Genomic DNA, 25,693 nt, shown 5'->3' with positions numbered 1-25,693 from the left:
ATGGTCCCATGCCATATTACTTACAGTGTGCCATTGCCCATCGTTGTATTTAATACTGGTTTTGATTTTGATTCGTTTTCCTCCAGAGCCAAGTGAAAAGACAAAACGTCCTTTAGAAATGTGGAGAGCCATATAAGAGCCCTCAGATCTTTCCTCCATGTAAACTATTAATCCTCTTGATGATTGAGTCCGTACATCTACAGAAAAAAGTAACCTGTAGAGGAAAGTAAGCATATTCAAATACAGGTCTATTTTGTTAATTCTTGTATTCTTTCTGTACTCCAGAAAAATGCCAGTGAAACTTGATTTGTGAAACACAGAATAGCTTTTGGGTGGAATCACAGGGTTCTACAACGCTTGAATTTCTGAATGTGAATGAAAGTTGACGTATTCAGGCTTAGAACTTGACACCAATATGCACTGTAATTTTCCACCATATCCAAGTCAATCTACTCAGTTTGGGTAAATGCTAGCAGAGAAAAAAATATGCCTGAACCTTTAGAAGCACTGTTCTGTTATGCTCCATGTGAAGTTCAGGCTGCTGTTTGGAAAAAACAACAAAGAAGTGTGCTGAAGAAGGGAAACTGCCGTTGAAGACATAAGAGAGGAGCAGGACAGGGCATAGGCCGGGTAAGTTTCTCCCTTTCTGAGTCCCTTGATCCCTACTGTGCATATGTGATAACAATGCCTTGCTCACACCCTGCATCTCAATGGGAACAAAACCCAAAAGATAAAACTATCTATCAGCTAAGGGGGAACACACAGCCAGTGTTGTAACACCTTTGTGTTGTGTCTAAGCTGATAAAAAAGGCTTGCTTATCAAAGTTGTCTCTACAAGAAGCCTACGTGACTGCAAGGGTATAAAATCTCACAACTTAGAGAGCGCTCTATGGAGCTCCCTCTTAGCTGGCCTGAAATTCCCTATCATTGTCACACTGCTCTTTCCCTCTGAGCAGGTCATTGTGTCTATTTACTTTCTTTCGCTTGTAGCTCACTATAATGTTTTGATCAACTCTGTAGCTATTTATTTACTTTCCTGTGTGTTGTTTATTATAATATTATCAAGGGATAGCAGTTTGCTCATGGGAATTGATTTATGGTGTTCATTAAAGTAATCATATTAATCACACTGTGAGTCCTAGTGATTGCTTGTACCACCCAGGCCCGTAAGTGATGAAGTGGATTCCCCGCTCTGAGTAGGAGGTGGGAAGTCTGTTGGGTCACAACACCCTGTAAGCAAGATGAAAATCCTAACTCTTTAGTACCCAAAGATTCCAGCAGTTTTGACAATTCAAGTATTAGGAGAACATATAACATTTGTATTACCTGTCTGTAGATGACGGTGGAGAAAACATATAGGATATGAAACTGTTGGGGATGTTTCCAAGGAGATACGCTTCACTGCTGGCATTTAGCTGGGTTGGTAAGTTGTGTTTTTGCTGGTTTTCCACATTAGTGGTTTTCAAATACTCAAGGTATTTTTCATTCTGTACCTGTAAGACAGAACCAAAACATTTACTATGCATGCACATGAAAAACATTTCAATCTACACATTTAAGAGTCCCCACCTGAGGCAGTCAACAGACTTCTCTAAATGGCAGAGAAGTTGTTGTCATTCTGGACAGGTATGGGTTTAGCATGCAACTTCAACACAGGAAGAACTTGCTTCAGATGTGAGATGGAAGGAAAATAATAACATCTGAATCTCAGTTCTATAAACCATGGCTGTGCAGACAATATGGAGTGAAGATGACAGTAAAAATAAGCATACCTTGAGCACCTTAAGCCTGAGAGGATTTTTAAATTCCTTCAGCAGCATTGGTTCCAGGTTCTTGTATTTGCGGCACACTCCAAGGGATACACCAGTCTTTGCAGTATAATTAACGAGATTTTGAACCTCAGGGAGCTGTCCTGACCTAGAGTGATGAAAGCAGTAAGCGCTGTGACACAGCATTCCTTTTCTTTAGCCTAATCAACAACATATTGTAAAACTATGTTCTGTACAAAACAGATTTCCCAGTGACCTGACATTAAAGTATCGATTTTTATTTTTTGATGAAGAATATATGTTCAATACTGTAAAAAGTTCGTATTTGTCCTGGTTCTGCCCATTTCTTTTTGGCTATGGAAAAACTCTGATGTTTTATTTGCATTTCTTCTAAACAAAGTATCTTTTGCTAAAAGCTATCTATTCAAAATAAACCAATATTCCATTGAAAAAAAAGGGCAAAAAATTTCAGCAGCCTTGCCTGAGTAAGATTTCTGGATCAGACTACAAAACTTTGCTGGTTAATTATGCATAACCAGTGGCAGATCAGGAAAAATGGCAACATCAAGTCCTGCTAACTCAGTGATTCACCCTCTCCTTAAATAAGATGTTTTAATGAGATTTGTCAAGGGGCAAAGCCCATCACAACTTAATATGTAGCTTTAGTATTATAACCACATTATCAGAAAGACTGTCAAAACCAACATCCTGTGTGTATAAAGAATAATATTAAGTAATACTATAATTTCATAAGTTGTATGCAGCACTGCTAATCAGTAAATTACAGAACACTTTACAAGTAGAAAAAGCAATGAAGCTCCTTGCCCCTGGTTTTCTATGAAAAGAGTGGTAGCAGAACCTGAACTTCTTCAGTTCTGTTCCAGTTCTCCATTCACTCAATCACACTAGCCACAATATTAATTCTCCATCTATTTTTGTACTAAAAGCAATTTTCCAATTTTTTTTTTTTTATGGGAAAGTTAATATACTGGTTACTTAATTGTCTTGCAGTGCTTTAAATGAAGATATAATTTGAGCAACCTGATGTAGTGGAAGATGTCCCTACCCATGGCAGGGGGTTTGGACTAGATGATCTTTAAAGGTCCCTTCCAACCCAAACCATACTGTGAGTCTATGATAATCAAAATACACAATTTTTTGTAAACTCTACACATGTATAAATACTTGTCAAAACTTAGCTAAAACAAAGCCCCACTAGGACACCACTTGTGACTTGAGGAATGCTTTCCTTTAAAGAACATATTTATGCCTGATTTTGCTTGTAAATTTTGCCTGTAAGATGTCTCTAATAACCAGATAAACGTGAAAAAAAAAAACCAGACAACATAAATCAGGCACACAGTTTCTATACATATGCTCTCATTTGTTTACCCGTTTTTGTTCTATCAGTAAGCTTTCCTCATTTCATTGTCTGACTCCCTGTGCAGCTATGAAGATACAACCTAGCAGATCTTTTTGGATGCCTTGTTGGGACACTTCCAATTCACTATGTTGAGTTCATTCTTTGATTAAAAGACTACTAAACAGGTATGATTCAGACTAAAATCCCATTACATCTGAACAGCAGATTTAAGTACAACTTGATACCATGTATAGTCTACCTCAATGAAAGAATATTTTGGGGGCAGCAAAGTTACACGTTCTTGAAAGCTTTGCACATGTAGAAGAAAATCAATTTAGCAAAAAGTTATTTTAATATGATTAAAGAAAGAAAACAGGACAAAATGCATGCAACAGAAATTTTTGTAGGCCAAATACCTTTTTATAAAGATGTTTGAAATGCAGCCTTCAAAATTATCTCCACCAAATTTTATAGGTTCATTTAATGCCTGTGATCTGAGAGGGTCAACTGATGCTGTTACCGACTCATCATCAACCAGTAGATGTACTCTGAAACAACACGAATAAAAATAAGCATGAGATCTAAAGAAATAGTTATGAACCTAAATGAAATATACACAAAAAGAGAGAAGCATTTGACAGATGTGTTTTCTTGTTACATTGTAATGATGCTACAGTTTCATTAGCTTACTTCTGGGATTTTTTTAGTATGTACTCTTTTGACTGCCAGGAAACTGCTCTGCTTTTCAGCAGTAGATACTGAGCCAGAGTTGAAACTAGTACTTCAATCCTACAGTGAAATCCTGATCCAAGTGAAATTCATGAAAAAACTCTCACTGACAACTACGGGACAGGATTTCATCCTTTGTGTCAAAACGGTGCACTTAACATGTTAGCAACAACTAGTACAGATAATATTAAGTTATATATAACCCGAAGTTATAGCCAATCATTCAAAGCTTTCCACTTCAACTAACATTTATGTCATTTTATGTGTTCCAAAGAAATCAATATGATTTCAAAATTTTTCAGTATATTGTCTTTTCCAATATCTGCATAACAGATCATTATTGAAAAAGAAGACACAATATTAGCTTCTTCCCTGGGCCTTTAACCACCTATGTTACAGTAACATATGTAAAAACTATGGGAAGGGGAAGAGCTCCAAAGCTCCAGCTTTGAGCAACAGTCAAAACTCACACTATCTATAAAAAACATGCATAGTGTCTATAAAAATCTATAAAAGACATGCAGGTGTACAGCTGAAACATCACATGGACTGACATAGACATTCATAGACCAAAAAATCTCCATTTGATTCGTTATTTCAGTATCCTTTGCTACCAGAGGCCATTTTTAGCAGTGTACCAAAAGAACAAGTCACAAAAAATTTTAATCTTCTTTCTCCAACCAAAACATAAAACAATCAGATAAAGAACTGGACTCACGTGTTGTCTGTTTTTATTACTGTCACATAATGCATTGACCCATCTTCGTATTTCTTTTTCAGTTCGATTTCCTTCTCTATCATCTTTGCAACTACAGAGCCAGGTCTCAGAAAGATGGTAAGAATATTAGGCTATAAAAGAATCCCACAAAATGATCAGGTAATTGCAAATGCCTTTAGTTCGCCTTGATATTGCCATTAATACAGTTCTTAGTGGTCTCTTCTGGCAAAGAAATTTTCTTACACTAAAACTGCATTTCTCAGTCATTTAGTACCAGATATTAAACCAAATTCTGAATGATTAGCCCAGTTCCTGTTTTAAAATACCTCTGCACTCCGAATACTAAACTGTTTTTTTAAATACTTAAGTTATTTTTACAAAATGCAGAGGATTCAGTTCTCCACTTCTCAAATGCCTGGTGTGTGCTCATTTCTTAACTCTTCCAGCCAGCAAGAATGGGATTCTGCTTGAACTTCCCTGCTTTCTGAGGGAACATAACCAAAATCAACCAGTTTCCTCTGCATATTTCATCATGGGTGGTAACATTTCTGTGTGGGCAGAGCGCCAGTATTTGCTGGGAAAATTTTCGGCCAAATGTATTAGGCAACAGTTATCTTACTGGGATGGTGGTGTTAAGTGTGCGTGTGCTACTCTGCAGAAGGCTCAAGTTCAAAGTTCAGTTACTTGTCAAACTGCTTCTTGGTCGAGTGAAGAAATTGCCAGGATGCGTTTCTCTGGCTTATGATGTGCAAGATGCCATGCTCAAAAGATGATTCTAATAGCTATTTCTTGGCTTAAAAGACAGGAATCTACCTGAGACTTAGGACACAAACTGATGCCAAACTGACAGAGCCACAAACAGGCATGACTGATTCAGAAATCAAACCAATCACATATTCTAAGTGGAACATGTTTCATACCCATAGATTGTAATTTAAGAGTGTTCCAGTCGATGCCATGGTCTGAAAGCCAAAGCCAACTTGGAAATCCTTGGGAAATGGGAAACCTGCCGCACTCAGACTCAATGTTCCCTTCTTGGAGAAAGCTGCAGATCTAACGAGCTGAAAAAGAGATAATAATGCTTTCAATGATTCTCCTTTTAATCAGAAGAAATGGCAACATGGGGCAACTGCCCTACTCAACATAATTGTGACTGTCTCCAGCCAAAACCAAGCACAAGGCAAACTGCAAGTACAATTATTTCAGTACAGAACAGATTGACTGAATTGGCTTCACCAGCATTAATTATGATCTAAGAAACTCCGAAGGGAGGTGAGGCTTGCCGAGTACAATCAGCTGTTCGTCTCTAGCTACTCTTCACATTGGCATGATGGCTTTGAAACTTTTCACATTTGGGGACGTAAAAGTAAGCAGCTGGAGGAATGGCTCATAAGTACAGAGCTGTGCAGATGAGCTACATAACTGAAACAGTGTAAGTCATAGGACAGAATACACCTGAGCCCTTTTGAACAAAACACATTTTAATACATGAGAAGTTATACAGATACAGATGAAGAATGAAGGTCAGATCCTTTGTGGAGGGAAATGACCTGCAAAGAAATTGATCTGTGAAAGGTTTAGATACCACAAAGGGAAAGCAAGCGAGCACAAGCATTCAGTGCAGTGCCATAGGAAAAAGGGAAATGGAATCATGCACCATGTAAGTAGCAGTAAGTAGAAGCAGGATAATTTTCATCTCTGCATGCAGCATTGGTTAAGCCAACACTGAAATGTCACCTTGTCCCATTTTAAAAAGAATGTGGCAAAACTCAAGAATGCACAGAAAATAATTATAAAACAATCAGATGAGTGGAGCAATAGCCTTAGAATGAGAGACTTCAGTGGTAGTAGTGTCTTTTAGCTCTTTCAAGAAAAAGGTTGAGAGGTCATTTAATTAGGAAGCATAAGCACCTTGGAGAGAGGAAAGATCCCGAATAGTATTAAGTAACTTAGTATTCCAGCCTAATCAATAACAGCAACTGGAAGCCAACAAGTTTACATGGTAAATATGAATTCTTAATTGTACACAGTATTGATTAAGAAGGTGGACTATGTGCTGGAGCAAGCTATCACAATAGGGGTGGAGTCTCCTTTCTTCCATATATTTATATCAAGCCCAGCTTCTCTTATTACCGTCACATGTTAACCAAATATAATTTTTGATCTAAGTAAAACATAATGGTCCAGGATTTATAGACAGACCAGACTCCGTGAAATCCAGCAGAAGTTTTTAAGGGGTTTTGTTAGTTACCTTCCAGTCATCTGAACATTTCTTGCTGACACCAACAGTCTCGTCAAAAATAACAGATGCAGTGTTAGGGTTTTTCACATTCTTCATGCAGCCCCGGAATGGAAGTGTGGATATATTAAAGCTGGTTTCAGAGAGTAGAAGGAAAAAGAGTTTAGTAGCCTGGTATTTCAAAGCACACACTATTACAATAGCCTGTAAACGCTGACAATATAAGAAATAGAAAAACAGAACAAAAGCAATCTTTCTTGCACACACATACTTCAGGCTGATCAAACACAGTCTTCAGGATACACTCCAACAAAGGTCCCACCGTTAGCAAAAATCACAGATTATGATCATGCATTATATGCTGGTTATTTTCATATTACATAAGACACCCAGAACAAAGTGTGAAAAAAAGTGCCCAAGGAAAGAGTTTAGATGGAGTTTCCATACAAAACCTGTGTATAAAAAGTTTTTTTATAGTTACTTACCGTTCCCGTAGAGAAGGTGGAATTCCACCTAAGTAGTACTTAGTGAAAAGGAAGACTTTTATGTTGGCTTTAATATCAGGACTAACGTGAACAGTATTCTTACTTCGGGCAAGCACCAAATGAATCTGAAACAGGTGAATAATAAGAATTACTTCACTGAGCAAACCCCAGAATTTAGCAGATTAAAAGTACTCCCACAGAGTAGGACACAATGGAGGGGTTTTTCCTCTCCTTTTGTTTACTAATGACTTAAAACCAGAACAACTGCAGTAGTTTAAAGGCACTTTGCAAAATTTGGGCATTTAGCCAGACTAAATGCCTAAGGAAAACGCTCTACTATCCAAATACAAGGTGAGGTTTTATTTTCCTCAGGAAGATTGCCCTACAAATACACCTCACCTAGGACTCAAATATTGCCTTCTATTTGCAATTGAAGATTCCGGAGCTGCTGCCTGATACAAAGACTAGGTCGATCAGCTGGCTGGAGGGAACTTCACCCAGTATGACATAAAGATTCCCTCCAGCAGACCCTGTGACCTATACTATTTAGTTGGAGATGCAGTAAGGGGAAAAGGGAGAATCAACATGGCAGCCAAAGGTTTTAACAATGTCTATGATTTCACTCTGGTAGTGAATCAAAACAGCCGGACTGAAGCTAAGTAGACAAGCAACAACAGAAAATGACGTCTGCAAAGATCAGCCTGGCCTGAAGAAATAAACTCTCAGCTGGTTAAAAAACTTTATCTAAATATTAAACTAACGTTAACAATTGCAAGGTACACAGCTCTCTTTAAATAAAGCATTGCTTTGTCAAAGTGTTTTTTCTTTGGTGGTTTCTCTGTTAAAACTGAACTTATTCACAGGAACGCACAGTAGAAAGATTAATTTTCACATGTCCAAACTAATCTCCAGCAGCTTGATGTCCTCAACACAAAAGGAAAACTTCACAACTAAACTTTACAACAGGGGGTTTAGTTTCAGCTAACATGTATTTTTACAAATAATGATCACTTGATTGTTTAAGATGACATACCTGTTTATATGTTCCATCATTTACAGTTGTATTGGTTTCTATTTCTTTTGGAGGCTCAGAGCCAACTTTGTATCTAAAAACAGTATGACCATCTTTAATGAGCACGCTGATGAACTGATCCTGCAAGAAAAAGACCAAACACCAACCCAATTAAACTGCCAACGTTTCATATATATTTCACTGTCATGTGACTAATTGCAATGAAGCTATCTAGTTGCTTCAGTAAAGCTTTTGAAGGGGAAAGATAACACAAAGCAGACTAAAACTTATAATAATCAACCATAATTACTTTAAAATGTTATAAACAGATCTGGCAGCAGCTCCAAATGTATTCTCCAAATCTCTAGAGGACTTTTTGTCATTTCAAGACGTCTACTGACTTTTTATAGCATTGAGAAATTATCCCGAACATGTCACAGTGATTGCAAACATGCCTATAATATTATTAGATAAGTAGCATCGCTGCTGTTTGGAGCACCTTTGCAGGTATAATGCACCATGTCATTTTCTAGATTCTTCCTTACTCTGTTACCACCCGTATCTAGATTTGGGAAGGGTGCACTTCCACTTTTGGAGGACTGCAATATTTCAAAATTGGTTCAATTCAAATTACATCCTCCTTGCCCACCCTCAGTTCTGAATTCTCTGCATGGCCTAATGGAGGAACTACTTGGAAGGATTTTTTTCTCAGCCTCCATAATGTGAATATTCAGTAGCCATTATAGAATCACAGAATATCTCACGTTGGAAGGGACCCATAAGGACCATGGAATCCAACTCCCAGCTCCTTGCAGGACTACCTAAAACTAAACTGTATGACATTAAACATGCAGCAGAATCTACTAAACTGCCACACACATGAAAATAACACTTTTAAGAAACTTCCTCACAGTTATTAGTAAATCTAACATGTTCTCGAGTAGGCAAAGTTTTAAAAAAGGTTCTTGGACAACAAAACAGACAGAAGCATTCCATGAATTACCCCATTTGCTGCAAAAAACACGATGCCTTCATCTGCAGTAGTCTCAATTGTCTGCTCATAGCGTACCCGGCTGAGGGTATTTGGTTCTTTCAGTGTGACACTGGCATAACCAGTGCCTTCAAAATAGCTTTGGTCAGTCTCTTCTTTATACCTGTAATAATTGAATGTCACAGATGTGAATATATGAGAGCAAAAACTATTACTTCATGGACTTACTGTCATTATAATTTTATAATGATAAAATTACAGAACTGTGAAACACTTCTGTGTTTATATCATACCTTCTGCAGGGTTGCACTTCAGTGGTATTGAGATTAAATGTCCTCTTGAAATTGTAAAGGCTGATAATATGCTCATTTAGGTTGTCTAATTCAATGCAGCCTTCATAATGAGGATAGTCTAGCTTACGTGGAGGCTGCAAAATAGTGTCATCAAAAACACTCCGTCAACATCAGCCAACATAATTTTACATTGACATATAACTGCTAAAACTTACTGCAAATAATAATGACACAGAACATGACATTCTAATTATCACAAAACTATTATATCTTTGTATATAATATCCAAACCATCTGATACCACTCCAGGGGTACTGCAGCATGATTTAAATCGGAGTCATATGGATGGATTGGGAATAGCACTTATCTGGGCTGGACAGGTTTCACGCTGTCCTCAGCAGATGAAATATCATCATACTCCCTGCTTTGAGTTTTAGCATTCTACAAGCTATACAGATTCTGTAGGAAGCAGCATCTCCTTACATACTGTCTATTCCTACTGACACGGATAAACTTTTACACAGCTTTTGAAAGACTGCTAGTTCCAATGTTTACTGGTGAGAACAACAGAATGATTAACATGGAAATCTCTTTAAAAGACTAAACAACTCTTTGTACCCTAAAATCTGGTGGGTATCCTCCAACATAAAAGACAACAGTGCTGGGATCAAGGTTTAAGAGAGTGTCACTGCCTCCACTGCTTGCAGTCAAAGGGCTTTCATACTCTGGAGAAGTTGATGTTGCTGCTTTGATGTAATTCAGCTTTACATACTGGTAAATCCTAAAACCAAAACAGACAGGCAAAATGTCACATCACACTAATAAAAGATGTTCTTAGCAGGTTTTGGAAAAGATTGTTTTGCACTGTGGGTCATTACCTTTCAAACTTAACTTGATCCATAACAGCTTCCTCAGTTTCGCTTTGAGTCACTAATGACTGCACATCTATTTCTACATCGCCATCTCCCAGGTTATAAACACAAGTAAGGTGACCATCTTTCACAGCCATACCAATATAGTCCTTGGAAGCCTAAGAATAGCAAAGCAAATAATCATTAATAAATGATTAATGTTAATGAAGGTATAATACAGCAGCACTTCCTTAGAGACACCATCATACTGTGCATGAGTCATAAAAAAATCTACCCACCTAATGATGAGAATTGTTATTAAGTTTATCAGTTCTGGGAAGAAAAAATTGTAATCTTGTATGTTGCACTGATTCAGTGAATATAGCTATAAATTAATTGAAAACTGGTGTGGCTATTTATTTATATAACAACAGTAGCTAAAATAATTTTCACATTTGTAACATCTCCCAACTAAAGCCATGAAAACATGACACCTTTACTAAAAAATTAGACTCAACATCTTTGAAATAAAAAACATGTTTGGAACAGCACTCAGTCAAGGACAATAGTTTCTGCTGAGGTGACTGGAAGCAGTAATTTTCCCAAACAATTCACATTTTATTTCTCCAACATACCATATTGCACAACTAACAATTAAAATGCTGACAACTGATATCCCGGGCAGATATTCAGGAGATAAAAAGCTGAAATCCAGTGTAGAACAACTACCTTTAAACAGCTTTCTGTGTATCCACAAGACTCACTACAGATACCGTGCTGCTGTCAAGTAAGAAGACTTAAAAATACATAGTTTGACCACATTCAGGAAATTTTTAGAATGACTGTGCTTGAGCAAGCCTTAATGCACAAGCAGGTCTGTATTATTCTGCATATTCAGAAGAGAAAGAAATTAAGAGCTGAGGGACTGAATTTTAAAACTGAAATGATCACTTTTTTTTTAATCGACAGAGAAACTCACAGTGACTTATATTGTGGGAAGAGTCAAAGCTCTGAGTTTGTGCTGACTGCTGCAGAAACTGTCAGTTCTGACAAGACTGTGTGATGGTATCTATGCCAGAGAAGTAATTTCCAAAGGACCAAACAGCAAAGCATCAAAGGGCAAAGCAGTCAGTCACCCAACAAGTTACTTTGCTGGTGGAGAAATGAACAAAACATTTCTGGCACTACATAATGGCAATTACAAATAAATGGGCCAAACAGTAGCTATAACCTTCAGTTAAAATAAACCATCTCCCATCTGTTTCTCAAAGCATATTGTCTGTTCTAAAAATCAGATTAAATATCAAAATATACCTACATCTTTGTTACCCAGGTACAGTACAAACTTATTTGATGCCCTCTGGGGGGTGTCTAATCTTCTCTGAGGCCTTTGGAGAAAGAAAGAAAGTGAAGTATAGCCTTTCAGATCTTCAAGGTTGCTTGGAGGTCGAACCTCTACACCAGAGCTGCCATTGAACCTCATAGGAATAGCAACCTGTTAAGAAAAACAAAATTCAGTCCATTATAACTATCTCTTGCTACTACTCCTATTTATTTCACTGTTGTCTTTAGTTGCAAAGTATCCTATTACATATCCTAGTCATGTTATAGCCATTAGTTACTACAGGCTCTGATGCTACCAAACAATATAATTAGGAAACAGACTGGATAATACCGTATTCTGTATTATCAATACTTATCACTTAACACAGCACTTTTTCAGTCCAGACATCAATTAATCAACCCTGGCCATGCCTCTGTCAAGTAATTGTTACCTTCAATACATGGACAGGGAAAGATGTGCCCTGCAGCTCTAAAGAGCAAGCCTATGCATTATTTAGATGTCAGCATACACATCCTGATGCTTCACTTAGCTGGACTTGACTATCTGTTGGAAATTATAATGCATCTCTGATATTAACAAAGACACATCCTATTACAGCTATTTACATCACTGTCACAGATTTCTCTTATCCATTTTAACTGCAGGTTATTTGTGATGATCTCAGAGATGCTTCTCAGGGACCACGCTACCCCTTCACCAACTACAGCAGTTGCTTAAATGGAGAAAGCACAGACTAATAAGGAGGTGCTAGTAGCCAACTCATAACATCTTGGGGCAGCTATGAGATATAAGAACACATGGCTACACAACTTCTTTTGCAGTGTCAGCGTCCAACTGGCCATGCGTGGGTGAACAGCCCTGCCGCTAAGCTGCAGAGCTGACTCTGTCACTGCTGCCAAAGCCACCACAACGTACTTTGGAAGGCAAAAGGCTATTGTACAGGTAAGTATCGCAGAGATGCCCTGGGAAAAAGCCCTGTGGGAGGAGGATGGAGCAGGATGCTGCTGCATCCACTCATTTTTGTGTATAAATTATTATGCTTCCCATCATCACAGTTACTTGAAGTGCTGGGTGGTGCTGTTGAATTACATGTATGTCTGGTCTTTCACACATATTTTGACAAAATTATTTAGAAAGAGAAAGAGGAACAAAAGTACTGTTGTGTGTCCAGACCACCGAGGTCAAGCATGATTGCAGTGTTCAGTACAGACCTTATTTGCAGCATCTCTTGCCTGCTGAATCAGCTCTCTTATGCGATTTACGTTCTCAGAGATGTTGCTTAGTGGCATCAGCTGTTGGTTGATACTTTCGATCTTGCTGAACAGATCTGGAAGTTTGTTTGTCAATTTTTTTACTGCAATGAAAGAAAAAAATATCATTGATAGAAAGGAGGAGGAAAACAGGTATCACTACACGATTATCAGAAAAGCAGTGAGCAGGGTGATGATGGAACTGTTTTCATTAGTGCTACATTATTAGGAAGCCCTCACTGATACTAGCAGTTTATACAGAGGATGTTGTACTCCTGGAATTTCTGGCCAAAGGTATTTGCAGAAGCAGACAGAGTCAGCACTTCCAAAAATGTGTTAGATACATGAAGGTCCAGAAGAAAAAATTAAATAGAACAGACAGGGATATGCTCTCTAACATTATTATTCAGTGACTGTGGATGCTAGGAGAGGATGAGGATAATGTACAACAGACAGGGGTCAGGCTTATGTGCATTCCCTGAGTAGCGTCTCCGGCCGCCACAGCTGGAGAGTAAATACTGCAGCAGGCAGACCACTGGCCTGAGCAAGTAGGGCATGTCTTGTATTCTTGTGTCAGGGTTGCTAGCCAGCACAATTCAGTAGTGAGCCTTATAGTATCTGGGCAGGCTTATTTCAGGAGAAAAGGAGATACTATGAGAATTTCAACTTTCATTAAAACAGGAAACAATTTTTCGTCTCCACTGATTGCAAAATAATAGCCTGAAAGTATTAGCAGACTGAAATCCTATGATACGGAAAGCAGATAAAAAGAAATCCAGAGCTATTATTTTTCTAAATATGACTTCTACGCTGGTCTTGTAACTGCAGGGATGACTTATGCCTCTGCAATAACATGCAGGGCTAGCTCTTGTATTTATCTTCCTCAAAATGTTTTCTCTCACTTGACTATCAGACAAAGTTGCTGAAAAGATAAAAAAGACGCTTCTTGGGATTGTGATTGCCGCTTGTTTTGTATTCAATACATGCTTTATGTAATGCATTTTACTTTCAGCTAACAGACATCTAGCCTAAGCTAACTGTCTAGGTCCCTTTCTAGACAGTGCAGTAGAAGATCACAGAACCACAGAGTGGCTGAGGTTGGCAGGGACCTCTGGAGGTCATATTGTTCTACACCTGTGCTCAAGCACAGCCACCTAGAGCCAGTTGCCCAGAATCATGTCTAGATGGCTTCTGAATATCTCCAAGGATGGAGACTCCACACCCTGCCTGGGAAACCTGTGCCAGTGCTCGGTCACCCTCACAGTATCAAAAAGTGTTTCTTGATGTTCAGAGGGAACCTTCTGCACTTCAGCCTTTGCCTCAAGGGCACATTGCTGGCTCATGTATAACTTGCTGTCTACCAGGACCTTCCTCTTCTGCAAAGCTGCTTTCAAGCTTGCCCGCCTCCCAGCATATACTGGTGCCTGGGACTGTTTCTCCTTAAGAGCAGGACTTCTCCTTGAACCCACACGAGGTTCCCATCAGGCCATTTCTGCAGCCTTGTTGAAGTCTGTCTGGATGGCAGCATGACCCTCTGCTGTATCAGCTACTCCTCCCAGTTTTGTGTCATTAGCAAGCTTGCTGAGGGTATGCTCTGTCCCTTCATCCAGATCATTACTGAAGATGTTAAATGGGATTGGACCCAGCACTGAACCCTGGGGTACCCTGCTAGTCACTGGCCTCCAAGTCTTTAGACACCAGCCATGGTATCAGCTTTTAACACATACTACAGGATGGCCTGAGTCACCTTCTGCTGTACCAGTCCCTTTCTACTGGCAATAAAGGAAGCTCAGAACACTAGCTTAGGCTAGGTGCTTAACTTCTGGATGACTAATATTTCTGCTGCAAAACTGACAATGTTCACTTAACAGTGACTTGGCAAGCCTCAGATAGCTCCTGCAATACCTGAATTGTTTGCCTCCATCAGTGCTTTACTGAAGCCAGCACTCTGTGCGCTTCCATAGGTACTCTTCATTTTTTCGACATCTGCTTGCATTGGGAGCAGTTCATCCAATACATTAGTTGTGACATCCTTGGCATTTTTTACCATGTCCTTTGCATTGGTAATGATGCTGTCGATATCATCTGAAACACACACAAATGCATGTGCAGATTCTTATAGTCATAGATGAAAGAGGCAAAACTGAAGTGATCAGTAAGTAACTAACCTCTGTTTATCCCATTGAGATTATTCTGAAGAGTGACAAGATCAATTTGCAGTGTATTCTTCTTTCCATCAGTGACATCAAGCCTTTGCTTTATGTCTTCAAGGGTTGGACCAATAGCTGCAAAACAGTGAATGCCCTGTGTGAATTTTAAACAAAATACCACCTTCCTGTTGGACAGGTGGTGTCACAGCACCAGCCTGCACTCTTGCACAGCTCGTGTTGCCGCTAAGCATTTAGTGCACTGCAAAACAAGTACAAGGCAGAGGATTTGCTGGACAGGGCTACTGCAAAGGTGTATAGCATAGCAGAAGTAGGGAATCTACTTTCTTGCCTTTTTGCCATTGGAAAAAACCATCACAAGAGGTCTCATTATAATGGAACTAGCCTCTTCTGGTTAAATATGTTCTGCAGAGCTTTGCTGAACTGTGAAAATTTTTGGTTCAATGAAAGCTTCTCATGCTGGGCCAACACGTCTACTATCATTTTCTTGGTACCTTGCAATGTCTTTTCAGTCTCCTGTGCTTGATTCAAGAGTGTACTGCTCTCAGTTTTTAACCTTGCAGCTTTTCCTGATAGATCTTCTCTCTTCACAGTCTGGTAACAGAAGCATGGTACTGTAAGATTGCTTTAATAATATTAAAATTTAAAGAGTAAAAGAGATAGCCCAATCCAGTTTAAAAACCCAACTCTACAACGGCAGAGATTTCATGTGAAGATAATCTTTAGCAACAGTTAGCAAGATTAACTTGAGCATAACACAGCCTTGGTCTTCAGCAAACTTCAGAGAGATTTTTGGGGCATTAGGAAGAAATTATTAGCACACAGCTGTTGGATGCTACTCCTCTGCTGAAGAGCTTGTGGGTATGACTAGTGCAAAGTAAAAAAGAATACCTGAAATCACCTTCAGTGATTACTGGGCTTGCCTTATGCAGATCTATTTATTTTGCACTGAAAGGAACAGTTAGTATTCATAGGGACAGCCTCATCAGAGAGGCGGTACCCAGCCTATTTAGTACTGAACCAAGACTAATTCATGAACATGAAGAATAGGAACTCATATAATGGCCAGAGACAAATAAGGCATGCGAAGACACAGAGCTCTTTGATTTGGGTGCCTCTCTGACAGTTAAAAAAATAAAATAAATCTAGCTGTAGCAAATTTACTATCATTTGGCCACTTATGGGTACTTACCGATAAAGCTGAGTCAGCTGCATTCCCAGCTTTGCTGGCTGCTTCCTCTGCCGCTTTGATGGCGTTAATAATATTGTCATAGGCAGTAGAAGCTTCCACAGCACAGCCTACCAACTCGTCCTTCCTGGCACTGTTCTTTATTCTGTGGGAAACAGGGTGAAAAATGCAGCGTTCTGCAAAGACTTTGAGAAGTATTCTGAACAGACCTGAACTCAGTATTTTCTAAGTAACACCAGTACAGGAAATGTTTTTCAGTTAGATCTGTAATTTCATTCCAATAAAAATCATACTGGGAGGCAGACCAATATGAAAAAATTCTTCAGAAGATGGGATAAGTTCAGGCATGCGGAAAAGCACAACTGTGGGTCTCCAAAGCAGTCTTTACATGATTAAGATAGGGAGAATGCACCAAGACACAAGGTCAGTAAGCCACCTCGATCACAGCCCCCCAGATACACTTCAGTTCAGGGAGTTCAGAGAACTGCAGCTTCCAGATCGCCTCTGGCTGTTTCAAAATCCTGCAGGAGTGGCACATGGGGTACAAGATGGAACAACTACAAGACCTCTTGTGTTTTCCCCAAGAACCAGTACAGGAGCTCTGGAATCAGAAACAACACACAAAATCTCTTCTACTTACTCCTCGTGAGCTACGCAACTGCCCAGTAGTAGCCGCCTTGTATTTATGAGAACAGTGTCTTGCTAACTGAAAAAAAAATCACTTTGAAAACTAACAAAAAATAGATGATTTTTTTTTTTTAGCAAAGAATTTTCCAGCTGAGTTAGGTATTTTTTAATCTAACTTTTTGAGAGTTTCTAGTTGGTGTACTGACAAAATGGAAACAATTTACATAGCAAAGAAAAATAAAAATCAGCATTTCGCTTTTTAAATTTTGTTCTGATGTACTGTAGAAGGCCTCCAAAACCTCATTCATAATTCCCTCTCCATTACTTTTACTTTACCATGGAAACACTTGATTCAAATGAAGTTTATAATATTTTTGCCTTTCTAGAAGATTCCTTGAAAGACGAGAAAACTATAGGAAGTCTTTTCCTCACTAATGCTAAACAGTTGTGTCTGAAGACTGCCAAGATAGCATTTCTTCCAATTATTTGCCCTAATTCATTGACATCATAAAAGTATCCCTGAGTACGAGTACAGGAAATAATACTAAGACAGACATATTCTAAACATCTTCCCACTCTATACATGAGGGCTTTTTCTTGTTAGTAAGAAGTTAATGAAGTGTTAGTGCAGTAATGCAAAACTGTATTATGGGAGTCCTCACTTCCGGGGGAAAAAAAACCCAAGAAAAATACAGGAAGACCTGGTTTCTGGGGAAAAAAGAAAAGAAAACATCTGTACATCATGAAGAAGCAGAAAAAAACAAAATTATTTTCTTTCTAACTTTGCAAATGGCCATTAAATCAAGTGAAGTTACAGACAGAGCATTGCAACCATGGATGTTATGTACAAAAATTGCTCATTTACAGGAATGGCAACGTACTCTTCCAGCTGTTTTGCCAAGTCTTGCAAAGATTTGGCGTGTTCTTCAGCCCTCACCACCAACGGTTCTTTGCTTGCTGATAAGGAGTGATTTGTCAGCTTTTCATTCATATCTTTCCTTGCTCCATCCAGCTGAGCAGCCAGGCTTTCATATTCCTATGGGTTTATAAAGAAAAAAGTGTATTTATATATACATGCATGATTTTGTTCTTGTCTCCTTCAGTACTGCGTATACTTTGCATCAGAGGAGATCAAGGGGAAAAAAGTTCCCTTCCAACTTACCCTGCAAGTTACTGGAAACAACTGCTAAGTCATTACATTATGCTTCCAGACCCATTATGTAAAAATCAAGTCAGACCAAAGACCATTCTATCCCGGTATCCTGTCTCTGACAGTGGCTAAAGCAATTGCCCAGAAAGAAATACAATAGCACAATCTCTTATGGTATGTCTCACAGATATTCTCCCAAACTCTGATATCTGCAGCTCAGACACCACAACCCTCAACAAGCTGCTTTTACAGAAACCTGTGTAGGCAGGCTCCTCTCGCACCCAGGATGGGCTGTGAGATCCTTCCCTTTTGGTGAGGCCCAGATACGCATGTTGTCCTAGCCACTGAGCTATGCTACCCACTACAGTGACAGCAAGATAGTGGGATTTTAAACCCTAATTTAAGAATGTCAGTTATACCTCTTTGCTCTTTTGCAATAATCCAAGTACACTATTAGCTTGTGTCAGGGAAGACCGGGCAGAGTTCAGAATATCCAAGATACCATTCTGTTGTACGTTCGTCTCCTCAATCTGTTTCTGAGGAAAAATAAAAGGTTGAATACCATGTGATTGAGTTAAAAATGAGACGCAGGGAAAACCATATCTACCTAAAATCTAGTTTGCAGTAGGATTTATGAAAGGTGCTATCACTTTGTTAACCAGATGCCTATACTGTTTAGGAACTAATGCTATCCTACTGATTAGAAGGGTGAGAAAACTTGGGAGTCTGCAGTAGCATAGCATACAGCTGGCAGCAGCCTACAGTGGCTCAGTAATTAGCACTCAAAGCAAAAGTAGTACAGGTCAGCTGAGATGAACTGTCAGGGCAGGCCATCTAAGTGTCTGATCTCTCAAACCTGGAAACTAAAAACAGATCCCTGGTGACTACCCTGATCTTTGCATTCTTTCAAAGGCAGAAATGAAATGATTACGCTATCCCTTCATCTGGGGATCTTACCAGAAAGGGGGGGGGGGGGTGAATTCTCACCACCTTATCCTCTTGAAAGCTCTGAGGGGAATGAAGCTCCTTGGTCTAGAGCAGCCCTGTGACAATCCACAGTGTAGCCCTAGGGCAATGGCACACCACAAACACAGCCAGACAAGTGGTGTTGCTGGTAAGGATGCGTTAGATCTCTTCAGTTGGGTTTCTATCGTTGTAATCTGTCAAATCTCTCTCTACCAGAGAAGTGTATCAGGAGATTTATGACTTGTACAGATGAGTCCATCTTTTAAGACAACCATGCATAGTTATGTGCCACACATATTGTACAGTCCATGCACATAAAGGTATAATTAAATACTGAAAAGGACAGTTAAATGTAGAAATTCTTTTGTTCGAGCAGTGTTAGCAAACTGGATAGACGTAAGTGTGCTAAAACAGTGATGTATTTCAGCAAACCCACAATTAATTTAAAAGAATGGGTCCTGCAGCAAACTATTATATATATATTAAATAATAATTTATAAATAAATTATTATTTATTATTTCTTGTACTATTTCAGCAGCTCTAAAAATTAAGCACTGCTCAGAAATGACAGCTATTTCTTGCCACCTTTCTGATAAGACCACAGAAGCACTTCCATAAAATATTAATCCCAAATAATTTAACAGTCTTGCCCACATTATTGCTCCAGTCTTTCGTGGCTGTTAAAAACAAATACTTTAAGCAAATCACTACGAAAAATACATCAGCATCAGGAATTTGATCTAGAATAGATCAGTGGCAGCTGAAGAGAAGTACCAGGCAGAGACTCTCCTTCCCTGCTCTCATCAGAGCTATGTCTGGGTCATACTGTCCTGGTTACACAAACAGGTCACACGTGGGCACAGACTACATTTATACCTGTCCATACATATATCAAAAGATGGAAAGACACCTTGGAGAAAGTCTAAAGAATTACTGCTACTTGGTTTTGCAAGGTAAAAAGCAGCAATCAAAAGTACTTCTGCCCTGAGGTTTAACTTTCTTCTCCTGAACCCCAGCAGTACCTTAATGTCTTCCAACAGGACTCCATTATCTCTGTTTAAGTTTTCAGCCTGCTTGATTTGTCCCGTCGCCTCATTCAGAGCGTCACGAAGGTCAGTGATTTTGGATTCATATTCATTCAATGAATCCCTCACACTTTTAATAAGCCCATGATTTTCCTGGTGGTACTTTTGTAGTTCATTCTTAATACGTGCCAGTACTGCAGTATCAGGACCAGAAATAAAAGTTTTGTTCAGAGAAGAAGGGAACCAGAACAAACTTACTTCAAAAGGGCTTGACATTTAGTATTAGAAAGCTGTGGTTATCTGAAATACTGAGCATCCTTTGCAGTACTAATTTCAGTGATACTATAGCAGAGATGTTATTCAGCATCTCACTGGATGAAATCTGCTCACTGGTTTGCTGCTGCAGACACAGAGCACAAATAAACATTTATATGGCTATTTCTAAATTAAGTAAGGATGAAGTCAATCTGCAAACACTGAATCATTTTCTTTTCTTATATGGAACAAACACAATTTCACCAAAAACTTCATCTACAATGTGGACATCTACATCTGTGCTAGTCACCAAAGCTTCCTCTGTAATCAATAGAGCGATAGGGACACATTTAATCTCAAATAAGGTAGAAACAAAACAGGTCAAATGAATCACACTCTTAAGAGTGCCCATTTCACTGCCTACAAAATAGGATACAGAAGGGTTACTTTCTAGACATAGCTATCAAAGTCCAAAGTTAGGGGAAATTACTATCACTTGTAAGGTCTTCCACATTCCTTAGCTATGCCCCTGGTTAGGAGATAAGCCTGTGACTTTGCTGTTCTTGCTGTCTCTGACGTCTGGAATCAGGTTTCTGAATGCCCCCGTCAAACACTTGCAGAGAACATAAAAAGAAGTACAACTAGTGCAACTAGAACTTCTAAACTTAATCTTTGTATGATCTGACCCTTGGAATATTCCAGCAGCTTTTGAAAATCTGTTGTTAAATTACACCTGTAATTTCTCTAAAATAGCTGTATGTACCATAGCCTATAGATTACAACACACAGAAGCACTGTGTAAGTGTATTAGGATCAGTTACATCTTTATTTTACTGAGACTGATCTCGTTATGAAAGTTCTACTGGGTTTCTCCCCCAGCTCAACTCTGTTTCTTCAGTAACAAACTAAAAATGCCTTTAAATCCACTCCAAAACTATCACTTTCCTGTTGACTATTGACTGCTACAGATCCCAGGGATACATTGCAAAATACCCCTCCCTGCACTCCATCCCAATCAACCAATAATGCTTCAGATTTAAGGTCGATCTTGAGAGTAAGAAGCTGAAATAACGAGCCCTTACACAGCTGAGCTTCTGTTCGCTCCTTCTCTGCCTCTGCTTGAAGTTGGCCAAAATTGCGGTTTCGCATCTCTGTCATCATGCGTTGAGCTTCAGCCAGTTCTTTGGCAGCATCTCCCAAGGGCAAGTTGTTACCTTCTACATTTGTACCAGCTATTTGTTCCAAGAGCACTGAAAAATGTATTGTCAAAGTCAAGAGAGAAGATGTGCTCAAGAGCATGCAAAATACACAAGTGACAGGGCCTGTTTTTTTCCCCAAAACCCCATGCCTATTCCTGAATTCCTTAATGAAGCAGATCCATTTTTAATTAAATGTATTAAGCTGAAAAGCATCCCATGTCACACAACCAGAGCTAGTAAGATGGCACTGGGCTTGAAATTTGTCCCAAATGACCAAGTTCACAGCAATAATTTTAAGATTCTAACTTTAAAGAGCCTATGATAGCAACCCAGACAAAAGTAAATTTGTTGCTCTAAATGTCCCTGTGGTAAAGCTTCTCTGTCCCTATTCACTACATCGGGAAGGCAGGCTCCTAAACTAGCATTATATATTAGATTTCTAATAGGAAGAGTGAATTCCACAGCTATGTCTAAATTCTGATTTATAAAGTTCTCTAATGAAACCTCTCATGCTTAATTAAGAATACTGTAAATAAACTGAAAAGATCACATAAACCAAAACATGTTATAGAGTTAGAAACTATTTTTACCTTGTATATTGTTGACAACTATTTGTATGTGTGAAACCAAATCCTTTCCTTTCTGATGAGTTTGGCCAAAATTATTAAATAATATCTCTGCTGCTTTGTAGTTCATTTCAGCCTACCAAGGGAAAAAACAGATTAGATTAAAAATATCTTGATACAGCATGCATAGTATCAAGAGATGTGTATTTTGAAATTGATTTAGTAAGTCACCTTTTCCTGGAGAGTATTTACTTCATGATTTAGGTTAATGAATTCTGTCTCCAACTCATCTACCTTTGAACCTTGATTACGAACAACAGAATGGTAATTCTTCAATAAGACCTGAAAAGAAAGGAAAACAATATTTCCAATACATCACTCACACAGAGGAGACAAAAAGCAAAAATTCATGGGGTTAGATCTTTACCCAAGGTAAATAAAAGCAGCATCACTGACATGAAGGCTGACCAATTGCTGCCCAAAACCTGGGCTTTTTTATCTGTGTATATAGCAATGGCTATTCCAACCACAGAACATTTTTTTAGGATCAATTTTGGTATTGGCAATTGGAATGTTGGCAGTTTTTGGTAATGCAGAGACATGAAGTGCTGGAAAAAGGCAGAGCTATAGGGAAAAATCAAGGAGATGGCTTTCAGGGTAAGTAGGCCTCAGAAAAAGCAGAGATACTGATTCTCTTTCAGAGCATGACATAAAAACATCTGTCTTCTAACAGGTGAAGCCCCGTGCTGTCAGCACCTGGTATTTGAAATCAAAAGTTGATGTATGTTTCCTTGCAAGCTGACAAAAAGATGGCATAAGTTCCTAGGTTCAGCTCTTACCTGCTTAATCTGAAATCCACTCTTCTGTTTCTGTATGCCTACCTTTAAGTCTTTGATGCGTGTTTCGAGACGTCTCATCTGCTCCAGTGTGTGGGTACCCGCATGGACATTTTGCAGTTGAGACTTAATCAGCTGAAGCTCGTCACCTATTGTGCTCAAATCCTTCAGCAGTGTAATTACACAGCTATCACAAGCTGGAAGGAACATGAGCAAAGGAAAACAATACGTATTATTGATATTTGGTGCAGAGAATATTTCACTGAGTACATTGATAAACAAGATGCAATGGAAACACTTTGCAGTTGTCACCTGGTGCCACCTGAAGAATAAAGGCAACAACAAAGGCCACAGTATTAAGGAGAGTGACCAAAGTCAGAAATTAGGAGGAGGCCTCATTCATATCTGGCTAGCTGACCACCTCTTTTATCATTTTTCTGAGTGTTTGGCTGAATGCTTGCTTTTAAAAGATTAATTACAAGACACCTTCAGTCCTTTTCAAACTCTGCCAACCCTACAAGAGTCATCAGTATGTATCCAAAACCAGCAGAAAGCAATGTAAGTGCAGTTCTATTTTATTACTTACAGTCACAATCTTCATTGGGATCCACATCTTTTGGTTCATTATTGAAACATTCTGAAATCACAAGACTGTCATTAGTAACCAAAGTTTTCTTATAGAAATAGTATTATTGACTTTCTTGCCCTCACTTTTCAAGGATACCAGCCATTAAAACATGGTGATGCCCTTTCATAAATCCATACCCACCATGAACAAGCTGAAATGCCCAGAAAGCTTGAGCATGACAAAACATTCAGCTCCCATTTATGCCTTGCTGAGATCAACACCTTTTTCATCCCTCGAAGGAAACTGACTGTAAACTGCTCTCCCCTACCAATATATGCTACTTGGGTAGCAGCAGAAGGCTCTCTCACATCAAATATGCTGAATGTATTACTAGAATTTGCCTAGAATAACACCACCAGGATTGGAGCCAAGGCTACACTGTTAAAGCATTTTACCCAGGACATAGGTTCAAACCCCTTTATCTACTTCAGTATCCATGTTCAAACCACAGCTTCTGATTCCCCAAAGGATGCCTTACCCACAAGGAACTGAGAAATGTTTATGGCTTTTCTTCATACCTGTCACAGCTCGCAAGATTAAGAGATTAATCAAGCTTGAGAGAAATCCATAGTGTATGCATGGAAGGAGGCACTGTATGTGTTCCAAGGCATGGAGCTTGGACTGCAGGTGGTGTACAACAAACATTGCCCTCAGACTTTACAACAAGCTAGCACAAGTGATTGCCTGTCCAGTGTGCTGTTTTGTTTTACAAACCCTGTTATAAGAAGCTTAACGCTTTCCTGGTGCACATGGGATTGTAATATCCTGGGATCCTAACTTCTAGGAGGCAGGAAAGGAACCGGCTCCTAAAAATGCCACCATATAGGACAGGAATCGCCCCATCTTGATGCCCAACTCCCTTTTACAGGCTTGGCCCTACTGTCACCCTCCTCTCCTCTGGAAAATGAAAAGGGCTGTGCATGTCTTTTACTCTGAAGGAAAAGGATGCACTCGGGGTATAAGCTGTTGCTGTCAAGAGTCAACAACAGCCTGCAACTGTGAGATGTTACAGTGATAAAATTAGACCTGAGCTTTAACAGCAGCATGAAACAGCCTGGAACAAACTGCCTAGCTGTGCCATTTCCTTTGGCGCTTGCACATTAAGTCATCAGGAAGTTAAATGGGATTGGTAGTGAGCGCTGCTGCCAAAAGGAGACAAGTCACAAAACATATATTTGTAAGACAACTAAGGAAATTATTCTGTAATTCAAATACCCATGCAGTTCTGCTGTTGTGTAATCAGCTAACACCAGACACATTTCAGCTGTCACTGTGAAGTACCAATTAAATGAAACTATTGCTACAACTTGTGCACAAACAACGTCAGCCAAGAAATGGTGAAATGAAAAAGTCTGGCCAAATGCCAGACATCACGCACAAGAAACCTGATAGAACATGCTGTGCTGATGATCACAGAAGGTTTTATTCTTAACGCAGAGAAAAGAGACAGCCGATCAGAATATATAGTTGGAGACAAACTGTCAACAAACTGGCTTGTTGAATTTTGCCTTATGGATTAGCTTGTCCTAGCAAACGTTTGCTTCAAAAAGAAAGGATAAAACATCAAACACTGCTTGGATCTATTCCACACAAGGTATAAATATAATAAAGATGCATTACTTCAATGATGAAATATGAAATGAGAACTAGCTATTGAAAAATTGCACCAGCTGCCAACAGCAGTTCACATCACTTGCTGTTTTTCTCATTTCTGTGACAAAGGTGATCCTTGCAGCTCCTTGAATGCAGTACGAACAGCAGTGCAGAGAAATGAATAACATGAGAATGTCAGTTGTTAGTTTGACACTTTACTAATATCTGAGGAGGAAAAGCTGTCTATGGGGAGAGAAAAGTGTAATTTTACTGGCGAATGAAAATCAAGATCCTTTTCAGGAGCAGTGGCCTATGTGTTTCTGAATAGAAATGAGTATCCCAAGGGACTGAGGTGAATCAAGGTAAAGATGGTCTGAGGAATGTTGGATCAGGCCCTTTACTTCAGGATTATAATAGATATAACAAATACATGCCAGTGGTATAA

General features: G+C 39.0%; 1 protein-coding gene across 1 annotated transcript in view; it reads right to left on the bottom strand.

Annotated features, from left to right (window-relative positions):
• LAMA3 (laminin subunit alpha 3) overlaps positions 1–25,693 on the bottom strand; it is a 71,550-nt gene that overhangs the window by 4,590 nt on the left and 41,267 nt on the right. The window contains exons 26-52 of the mRNA XM_040588101.1: positions 23,614–23,664; positions 23,073–23,224; positions 22,423–22,533; positions 22,216–22,327; positions 21,509–21,676; positions 20,169–20,365; positions 18,599–18,715; positions 17,911–18,065; positions 16,406–16,547; positions 15,708–15,807; positions 15,214–15,330; positions 14,951–15,130; positions 13,007–13,149; positions 11,769–11,945; positions 10,478–10,629; positions 10,218–10,380; positions 9,600–9,733; positions 9,319–9,469; positions 8,337–8,456; positions 7,304–7,428; positions 6,831–6,951; positions 5,500–5,640; positions 4,580–4,710; positions 3,549–3,680; positions 1,773–1,917; positions 1,327–1,493; positions 25–214 (exon numbers count right to left, since the gene is read on the bottom strand). Of these exons, the coding sequence (XP_040444035.1) occupies positions 25–214; positions 1,327–1,493; positions 1,773–1,917; positions 3,549–3,680; positions 4,580–4,710; positions 5,500–5,640; positions 6,831–6,951; positions 7,304–7,428; positions 8,337–8,456; positions 9,319–9,469; positions 9,600–9,733; positions 10,218–10,380; positions 10,478–10,629; positions 11,769–11,945; positions 13,007–13,149; positions 14,951–15,130; positions 15,214–15,330; positions 15,708–15,807; positions 16,406–16,547; positions 17,911–18,065; positions 18,599–18,715; positions 20,169–20,365; positions 21,509–21,676; positions 22,216–22,327; positions 22,423–22,533; positions 23,073–23,224; positions 23,614–23,664 (3,794 nt within the window). The remainder of the gene's footprint in view (positions 1–24; positions 215–1,326; positions 1,494–1,772; positions 1,918–3,548; positions 3,681–4,579; positions 4,711–5,499; positions 5,641–6,830; positions 6,952–7,303; positions 7,429–8,336; positions 8,457–9,318; positions 9,470–9,599; positions 9,734–10,217; positions 10,381–10,477; positions 10,630–11,768; positions 11,946–13,006; positions 13,150–14,950; positions 15,131–15,213; positions 15,331–15,707; positions 15,808–16,405; positions 16,548–17,910; positions 18,066–18,598; positions 18,716–20,168; positions 20,366–21,508; positions 21,677–22,215; positions 22,328–22,422; positions 22,534–23,072; positions 23,225–23,613; positions 23,665–25,693) is intronic.

The sequence above is a fragment of the Falco naumanni genome, chromosome 3 (genome assembly GCF_017639655.2).
Source record: "Falco naumanni isolate bFalNau1 chromosome 3, bFalNau1.pat, whole genome shotgun sequence".
Classification (NCBI taxonomy): domain Eukaryota; kingdom Metazoa; phylum Chordata; class Aves; order Falconiformes; family Falconidae; genus Falco; species Falco naumanni.
This window is presented reverse-complemented; position numbering and strand designations above follow the sequence as displayed.